Raw genomic sequence first — 10416 nt, forward strand, 5'->3', positions numbered from 1 at the left:
AAATGGCTGCAATATAACAAAGAGTGAAAAATTTAAGGGGGTCTGAATACTTTCCGTACCCACTGTATATACATATATACTGTATATATACAAAATCCAGAAAATGGCAAAGGAACATAGCAATAAAGAACTAAAATTAAATTAAAATAATAATAATAATAAAAAAATGTTTATTAGATATTTAGCTTAATCTATTCTATAAAAGCACATAAATAATACTAAAACAACCCTATATAAAGTAACCCAAATGAGTTATTTTTATTTTGTTTTTAGGGTAAAATATGTCCCAGATGATTCACTCCACATCTTTGACGTTAGGCACATACTAAATAACATACCTGTTTCATATCTGCAGCGTTGGACTAAACCAGAACTCCATGGGAATCCGGTTCGTCTCTGATCTTTCTCACTTATTTCACCACTGATAAAGTTGGACAGGTACTCCTCAGTATGCACACATCCCAGAAGGTCCGTGGAGGCAATCTTAGGGGCCCACACCTATAACACAGTGACATTTAAAGTATATTAATGCTTTGTTAAATATGTGTGTGTGTTAATATAAGTTACAGATTCACTAATCATGTCCAACCTGTTTATCTGTTATGACCTGATCTCGAAGCAGACTCTCCAGGACTTTGGGGAACTTTCCCATGGGAAACCTGTGGTTTTCAGGGAGGGCACATATGTACTTGACATGATGAACTACAGGAAGTGCTCTTGATTCAAGGCAAGTCTGTGAAGAAGAAAAAAACAGATGCAAATGAGCGACAGCAGTTCACTGCTCTCATGTGAACTGTAAATGTCATGTCTGGACTAGTTTTACACTCTAGGGGGGTTTTATGTGATAATAATATTGATTATACATTACATAATCAGCGTTGAAAGACCTCCTCCATGTCCCATGCATTGGGTTTTGTTTCAGAAGTGTTTTCTTTTGGGCAACATATTTGTATTTAATAGCTGTTCTATACATAGATTTTTGGCATAATAAATTAAACATCGCTTCCTTCCAAGTAATACGTAACAACTGCTTGCTTGTTTACAAAAAGCGTGCAGTTACACAATCACCAACTATGAAATAAGTCGATACATTACATTTTTAAACACTTTTTGAATCAGATGAAAGGTTATTGAAGATACGACCGCAGGAATACAAATATATTTCCACGATCAGCCCATATATATCTATGCATATGTACAGTACATTACACATCTGTGTTTCTGGGGTTCGTAATGTATTTTTCTAGTTGTAATGGAAGTGTGCTACTGCCACCCTCTGTTGAGGAGTGAGTAAGGTGCAAAGTCACTTTGCCATAGTGGAAACATTTGGTTTTTATTTTGCTTTATTTTACAGTTATTTATTTAATTGGATATTAGCAACTTTAAGAGGAGAAATTCCACAATGAAAACATGTCGGAATGAGCAAGATGATTCCTGCACAAGGCTTAAAAAATCTAAATTTTCCTGCAGATATATATTTAATCCTACAGGAATTCAAAATTCCTGTACGTAGTGGGGCGGTCCTGCAGGACAAACGTGTGGACAATCCTGCAGGACTCCTGTAGGAATGTCTCTGTCCTGAAGGAATTTAGTTCTGTCCTGCAGGATTCCTGCATGATCCCTGCACAGAAAGCAGCGTTCCTTCAGGAATTCCTGCAGGATATTTTTGTAAGGGCAAGCATGCAAATAAACAAATAACCTTAAACATGCACCTCGTGTAGGCTATATATTTACTTATTAAATAAATAAATAAATAAAAGCAGAGGGGTGTTGTTCTGGCTGACTGCAATTTACATTAAACTGCAAAGCCTATTAGGCCTACGTGCTGCTTCTTACCAAATAAATGAATGAACGAATGAATGAATGAATGAATGAATGAACATGGAATAGACTTGACTTTAAACTGTTTTATTACTTTGGTCGACAGGAACATCGTTTTTACTTAATTCAAAGCGAATCATTTACTGCCTTGCAGCCTGAGCTATTTCCACTGTTGTCAGCTAAAATGGGCTTCTTTTCTCAGAAAGAAGTAATTTGTCGGCAGGAACAGCGCAATGTACTATCACGAAAATAAATGTGTGAAAGACATGGGAACATTTTGCCAGGCAGAAAATAGACCGCCTGTAATAAATGATGTGAAAGCATGGCTGGCATGGTAATCGAGATTCATGGTCTTATCCACCACTCATAAATAAAAATAAATAAGTAAATAAATATATACATATTTCCAGTAGCAACAGTATCTGTAACACACTTAATTAACTATTAGGCTATTTTGGTGAAAACTATTGATTTTTGGGTAACCCATAGGCTACATAGGCCTACCCCGAAAAAACAAATGCCAGATCCATCGCAAAATTTTGAAAACTATGATTTTAATTAAGTGATCTTCATCTTGGTGTTTTCAAAGCAAATGGATTACATTTTGATTTGATTCGAATTATTTACTAAAAAGATTCACTAATGTAGGCTATAGTCAGGGCAGGGGTCGGCAAACGGCACGCAGAGGGATAATCGCTGGCACGCGAATAGGGTAAACTGCATACTGACGTACATTTTGAGGTAATAACTTCTCATAGTCACACAGCCGGTTAGAAGCTATAAATACTATTAAAGTGTGAGAATTAACTTAACTTAAGGCTAGTAGGTGGCGACAAGTGGTGATTTAATTTACTCAACTGATTCATTAAAACAGTTCAGCTAGTTTTAATAATATCCAATGAGCAACTATGAGTCAGTACATGGAAGTGAATCAGTGAATTGATTCTTGGATTCAAAAACACATTGGTTTACGAAGCAAACACTAAATTGCCTTGCTGTACAATCATCAGGCTACAACAGGGGTGCCCAAACTTGGTCCTGGAGGGCCGGTGTCCTGCAGAGTTTAGCTCCAACTTGCCTCAACACACCTGCTGGTAAGTTTCTAGTATGCCTATAAGTGCTTGATTAGCTGGTTCAGGTGTGTTTAAACTCTACAGGACACCGGCCCTCCAGGACCGAGTTTGGGCAGCCCTGGGCTACAAGTTTCCCAAGGACGGCTCACAGGTAAACAACAGTTGGCTATGTTTCAGGGAACAGCAGCAGCTTCTGAAGAAAGCAGAAGACATCAAAGCACTTTACATACATGCGTATATTAAACCAAATTCCTCTAAAAATTGGGTTAATCCAAAAACATCGTCTGTTAGCCGTTGACTGAATCGAGTCAGGCACATGCCTTGTGTTTGAGGCAAGTTTTAAGCATTGTAAATCAACCTCAGTTAGCCTACTACCTCTGTCTCAACATTTGATTATTTTTTATTCATTTACTCAAATTTGCTAAGTTTTCTCTTGAGAGCATGTTCAAAAATGTACTTTTAGCTCAGTTTATTAATGTAATTTACTAGTGTTTATTAATATTTTGAGTTGGCTTTTGCTTTTATATGATCAGTTTTCATTTTAATTTTTGTCATTTTGTCAATTATTTTTAAAATTCTTAAATTGTTTAAATATATATGTTTGGTTTGTTTTTGTTTGTATTTTAATCATTTTAATTTTCCATTTATTTTGTTTCAGCTAGTTAAAGTTTTTCATCTAATATTTATTTTATTGTAATTCAGTTTTTTGATATACATATATATATACTGTATATGTTTCTCCACCATACGTCAATCATCCACCCACTCTCTAAAAGGCACGTGACTCTCATTCTTGTATTCTGTCATTTCCCCTGAAATGTTATGTTTGAATAGCGTGACCCATAATGCGCTGCTCTCATCATACCTAAAATATTGACATTCTCAGTCTGACCACAAATGAAATGAATGTGCATCCTCTTTTTACAGCTCTTCATGTGGCACTTTCCTTATGGAGTGGGGGCCTTATGTTTACAGAAGAGGCCCAAGATGTTCCTGTGCCTCGCCTAAGGCTGTTGATTTAAATCCAAATACCATTCTTCAGATACTTCTTCTATTATATCACACAGCCCGTCTGTGTTGTGCATCTGTTCAAGCAGGCTGGCGGAATGGTGTGTGCCACCTTACATAAAGGATCCTTCAAATGCACAACCAGTCAACAACGACACATGAGTGCAGCTGTGATGAGGTTCATTCACTTACTGTAAATCTGCAATATCACTCAGTTCATTCAAGTTGTAAAGGAATATGTGAACTGTTGTAAGGTTGGTTTTAATAATCAAACCTTTTAGGTTGTACTCATTCTCATGCCGTTCCAAACCTGTATGACATGCTTTCTTACGTGGCACACCAAAGGAGATGTTTAGGAAAATGTCTGAGCTGCTATTTTCCATGCAATGAAAGTGAATGGTGACCAAGGGCTGTCAAGCTCCGTAACAGACAAAAACACAGTGTAAAAGCACCCTAAAAGTAATTAGTACACTGAAAATAAATTGATGTAGAAATAATTTTGACTCACAAATTGCTAAATTTCACAAAGAATTACAAAGAAACCGCAAGTATCACATTAAATTAAATATGAATTTTGAGTAGAAATATTTGGTATAGTATTTTTTTTATAAAACATACGCCAATAATCTTTATTTTTCTTTAGTTTTATTTTCAACAAACATTTTTTTGACAGTTATGACTCAATTTCAATACTTCCAAAGCATTTTTGTGAGGAAAATGCAATTCCATTGAAAAATGTAAGTCGAATGGGTTTGAAGCGATGTGAGTAGATGATGATAGTTTTCCGTCAATGTTATTTAATGTTTCAGTTCAGGCAAAAGTACAAAAGGTTAGTTAAAGCTTAATGGTTAATGATCTGACCTGCTAACCCAAAGGTTGTAGGTTCAAAGCCCGCAAGGTGCGATGCATGAACCAAGAGTTACGGCCATCACCTTTCGCCACTGTGTCCTTGAGTAAAATGCTTAACCCCTACTTTCTTCTGGGGATTTTTCCCTGTTCTGTGCTGGTAGTTCCTTTAGATAAATAGGTGTCTGTCTAATGACAAATTGCAATTTAAGTACTTTAGGTCCCTAAGTCAATCCGGGTGGAAATCTCCTCAGATGTGTTGAGGATGAGCTGTCACTGTTCAGTCCCTCCAGCCCATCCACTACGGTATGTATGAGCTACATGTTGAAACGTTGCCCTGTTTGCTCAAAGCGTGCTCTGGAATGATTGTCCACTGAACAGATCAAGGATTTGATGTTCATTTTCAGCACGGCAAGTAGAATCTTTTCTTGGAGTCTTTCCCTGCCAAATGAGAGAATGAAATATACAGTATCTATGAGAAAAGGCACTGTATTGTGGTTCTGGAGTTTTATTTATTCAAATTTTGAAGTCCATTAAGATTTTTTTCAATTAATAATGATTATATTTATACAGTATTTAATTTATGCGTAGTAAAACATTCTAAACAAAAAAAGTCCTCTTCAGCCTATTCATGCTAAAACTTTGCCATCCAAAACAGGGTTATTAATAATTAAACTAAACTAAAAACTGAAACGAACTTTTAAAGTTATTTGCAATTAAAAAGCATTTGGAAAAAATATATATATTTCAGTTAGTTGCCAACACAAAATTTCTCATTTTCATTTAATTTAACCTGATTTACTAAAATAACTAAAAATAAAAAATATTAATAGAAATGTTTAGATATATTTAAAAAGACAAAAACACAGAACAAAATGACTAAAACTTTAGCTAAAATAAAATTGCTGATGGAAAATACAAAAATAAAAATTCACTCAAATTCGAACATTAAAAAAACCCTCAATGATACTAAAATAACAATCCAAAAACTTTCAATCAGTTTTATTTAGCTTAAGAAAAAGGTAACTGTCAGATGAAGTTTAAAATAAGAAATAGTCACACTGAAAGATAAAGCATATTGAAATATATAGTCACAATTTTATCTTTTCATTTTTAAATATGAAAACATTACATTAATATAATATATTTAAAAAATACAATATTTAAGTATATTTATGTTATCAAATTTTCTTGTTGCACATATAAGTTGAAATATGTCACTTTCTTTTACCAATAGATGCACCAAATGGTATTGCAAAATTAAAGATAAGTTTCTCTGTATAATGTAGGTTTGAGGTTTTCATCTTTGCATAAAATATCCATTACTATGCACCAGAGGGCTCTTCAGCACCCATCTGCTTTCAGTGCACACGCTGATATTGTTCAATTTGTGATGGGGTAATGAGATCATGACCTGCTTCTGTTAGTATTCTGCGTGAATCTGACATTTTTCAACATTACAGTCTCACTCCCAAAACACTGTATGTTGCAAAATTGTGAAAATGCTCAAATTTGACCATCATTTCTGTTCTGCTTCTACAGGAACAATAGGATTAATCTGTCCCCTCTGCGCTTGCCAGGAGTGCTTGGACCATGTGACAGCAGTCCCGAGGGAATTCCCTTTTTCATATCCATTGACTTCTTATCTTCCATATGGCTTTCCCCTCCTCTGTGTGCTCACACTAATCAGGGATCGGTTTGATTGAAGGGGGTGGTCGTTCTGTTTTTGACACAATGACTACAGTCTAAACACATCATTGTGTCTAAACAGAGGAGAGATTTCTTCCAAGAGAAGATACTGATGTCAAAAACTGTCACTTCAGTAAAGGGTGGTAAGTAACAAATATGATTATTATTATAGAGCAAGTGATAATGGATGGAGGAAGGCAGTGTTGATGTTTAAACAGCTGTATAATTTGGCACAGTAGGTTTTTCTTTGTTAGACTGGAGAAAGTCATATTGAACAAATGTTGTAGGTGTGGCAAATCTGAGTCAAAGTCAAGTTCAGTGTCTCAGTGACAATTTTTGTTCCTTAGTGTTAGAGCCAATCAATGTGCTTTATGCTTTTGTGTGCTTCTTTTATGTAGCTTTTTTGTAACAGTGTATAATAAGGTTCTGTATGTTGTCACACATTAGCACATTTTACACCATAAATCTAAAATCATGTATATGTATGTTAGGGCTGTCAAGCAAATAAAAAAAAAATCACTGAATGGATCACTCAATTTGTTAAAGGGGTCATATGACATTGCTAAAAAGAACATTATTTTGTGTATTTGGCGTAATGTGTTTACACAGTTTAAGGTTCAAAAAACAAATTTTCCACATACCGTAGATTATTGTTGCTCCTCTCTGCCCCGACTTTCTGAAACGTGTTGATTTTTCAAAGCTCATCGTTCTGAAAAAAAGTGCTGTGTGCTCTGATTGGCCAGCTATCCAGTGCATTGTGATTGGCTGTATACCTCAAGCGTTTGACAGAAATATTACGCCCCTTACCATATTTGGAATATCAGCTTCCATGGTGACGGCGAAGGCAACAATACTAGAGTGAGAATAAAAGTTACGGCTTCTTTCTTTGCTTATCCATTTGGGCAGGGCAGTGTTATGCAAATCTTCCAACACAGTGATGTAGATTTGTGGGGGCGTGTTTGAATGAGGTGTTTTAGGAAAGCGCGGTTGAGTCTTAACTTTTAGAAAGAATATCTCTTTGGGTTTGAGACTTTAATCTTTGCGACTTTACGGATCTTATATATGCACGAGCAACTTGTAACACTCCAAAGACAAAGGAAAACATGAAAAGTGACGTGACATGTGGCCAAGTATGGTGACCCATACTCGGAATTAGTGCTCTGCATTTATCCCATCCAAAGTGCACACACACAGCAGTGAACACACACACACCAAGAACACACACCCGGAGCAGTGGGCAGCCATTTATGCTGCGGCGCCCGGGGAGCAGTTGGGGGTTCAGTGCCTTGCTCAAGGGCACCTCAGTCGTGGTATTGAAGGTGGGAGAGAGCGCTGTACATTCACTCCCCCCACCTACAATCCCTGCTGGTACAAGACTCGAACCCACAACCTTTGGGTTATGAGTCCGACTCTCTAACCATTAGGCCACGACTTCCCCACTAAAATGAAATCTTGACCCCTTTAAAAAAACTTTAATTTATTCAATAAATCTTGCCTTTTTGATATTGCTAAACTAAATGATATGACGCGAATACATATTATGTGCGCAGACATGTGGTGTTTCTTTACGAACTGACATCGCCAACTACTGGTCAGCATGCATCATACAGAGTTTTTAGCCATTCCCGTGGATCCGTGTGAACAGGGAACGTTTTGACAGCGTTGTCGTCTGTACTCTGAAATTTTTAAGAGCTCAAAGGAAAAACCTGTTTGTTTTTTGTGCAATTGTCAATTTTTTATTGTTTTTGCTGTTGTTTAAACGTACCCTCAGAGAGACAGGCTGTCTGACAATAAGTGCGAGAGGAAGTGCAAAAAAAATGTATAATTCCTGCACGTCCTGTATGTGTGCTCTACAAGATAAAAACTATTTGTGCTGTAAGTGAACCCTCTGAAGTGTGAAGCACACTGAGATGTGGTCTCAGGTGGAGTAGTTGCTCCTTTCATTAAAACAGCAAATGAAACCGCAAATTCAATGACCACATTCACCTTCCCATGCTCCACTTATTTAATCGCAGAGAACTAGCCTCATAATGAAACTCTGTGTGATTGAGACTTTAATCTTTGCGACTTTACGGATCTTATATATGCACGAGCAACTTGTAACACTCCAAAGACAAAGGAAAACATGAAAAGTGACGTGACATGTGGCCAAGTATGGTGACCCATACTCGGAATTAGTGCTCTGCATTTATCCCATCCAAAGTGCACACACACAGCAGTGAACACACACACACCAAGAACACACACCCGGAGCAGTGGGCAGCCATTTATGCTGCGGCGCCCGGGGAGCAGTTGGGGGTTCAGTGCCTTGCTCAAGGGCACCTCAGTCGTGGTATTGAAGGTGGGAGAGAGCGCTGTACATTCACTCCCCCCACCTACAATCCCTGCTGGTACAAGACTCGAACCCACAACCTTTGGGTTATGAGTCCGACTCTCTAACCATTAGGCCACGACTTCCCCACTAAAATGAAATCTTGACCCCTTTAAAAAAACTTTAATTTATTCAATAAATCTTGCCTTTTTGATATTGCTAAACTAAATGATATGACGCGAATACATATTATGTGCGCAGACATGTGGTGTTTCTTTACGAACTGACATCGCCAACTACTGGTCAGCATGCATCATACAGAGTTTTTAGCCATTCCCGTGGATCCGTGTGAACAGGGAACGTTTTGACAGCGTTGTCGTCTGTACTCTGAAATTTTTAAGAGCTCAAAGGAAAAACCTGTTTGTTTTTTGTGCAATTGTCAATTTTTTATTGTTTTTGCTGTTGTTTAAACGTACCCTCAGAGAGACAGGCTGTCTGACAATAAGTGCGAGAGGAAGTGCAAAAAAAATGTATAATTCCTGCACGTCCTGTATGTGTGCTCTACAAGATAAAAACTATTTGTGCTGTAAGTGAACCCTCTGAAGTGTGAAGCACACTGAGATGTGGTCTCAGGTGGAGTAGTTGCTCCTTTCATTAAAACAGCAAATGAAACCGCAAATTCAATGACCACATTCACCTTCCCATGCTCCACTTATTTAATCGCAGAGAACTAGCCTCATAATGAAACTCTGTGTGATACAATCGATTTGCCACCTTATTGCAAATCACATCAACAAGAGACCTCTTCATTTCTTTTTATTCTCAGCTAGCATCTTGTTTTATGTGGGCTCGGTTTCGAACTGTTCGCTCATTAGGAGTGGTGAGTCACGCCGTTGCTTTGATACACATGAGAGAGAGGCAGCTGTCTTGTTCAGTTGGTGCGGATGAGTGTGGCTGGTTTGGGGGATGGAACAATAGAACAGACAGGTGCTGGTACAACTGCGCTCCTGGCACTCATTGCCTGGCAGATCCGCCTCAGTCTCACACACGCTGCATCTCAATGCCTCCCCCACCAGGCCTTTCTATTGCCCCTCAGACGGTCAGGCAGAACCGATAAATCTGGCTGAACATTCATGCACTGCTGTTTTGTTGGCCTGGATTAAAAAAAAAAGTAATAAGATGTTTCTATTTGGAAACACTCGCAGTGACATGATAAATGAAGTGGGAAGAGATGTGCATTAAAGGAAGAGTTTACCTAAAAATAAAAGGTCTGTCATTAATTACTCATCCTCATGCTTTTTCCCCCGAGAATGAACATGCTCTTCTCTGTAGTCCTTAAAATTCAAATATGTTTTGCAAAAACAAAAATAAATATTGTGCTATATATAAAGAAGTTTCTTGTGCTCATCGAGGCTGCATTTATTTGATTAGAAATAGAGGAAAGACAGTATTATTGTGAGATATTATTACAATTTAATTTTTTTAAAATATACTTTAAAATATAATTTATTTCTGTGATACAAAACTGAATTTTCATCAGCCATTACTCCAGTCTTCAGTGTCTCATGATCCTTCAGAAACCAATCTAATATGCGGATTTATTATCAATGTTGGAAACAATTGTGCTGCTTAATATTTTTTGGAATATGTAATACTTTTTCAGGATTC

At 37.3% G+C, this 10416-nt stretch overlaps 1 protein-coding gene across 2 annotated transcripts in view; it reads right to left on the reverse strand.

Moving 5' to 3' along the window:
• LOC107588244 (uncharacterized protein SYNPCC7002_A1628-like) overlaps positions 1–1225 on the reverse strand; it is a 6850-nt gene extending 5625 nt beyond the window's left edge. For both annotated transcript variants that reach the window (XM_016276279.1, XM_016276287.1), the window contains exons 1-3: positions 869–1225; positions 590–733; positions 339–498 (exon numbers count right to left, since the gene is read on the reverse strand). In XM_016276279.1, the coding sequence (XP_016131765.1) occupies positions 339–498; positions 590–733; positions 869–1000 (436 nt within the window). In that variant the 5' untranslated portion in view covers positions 1001–1225. The remainder of the gene's footprint in view (positions 1–338; positions 499–589; positions 734–868) is intronic.
• Positions 1226–10416: the final 9191 nt, after the last annotated feature.

Source organism: Sinocyclocheilus grahami, unplaced genomic scaffold, assembly GCF_001515645.1.
Source record: "Sinocyclocheilus grahami isolate Dianchi unplaced genomic scaffold, SAMN03320097.WGS_v1.1 scaffold6.1, whole genome shotgun sequence".
NCBI classification, from domain to species: Eukaryota; Metazoa; Chordata; class Actinopteri; order Cypriniformes; family Cyprinidae; genus Sinocyclocheilus; species Sinocyclocheilus grahami.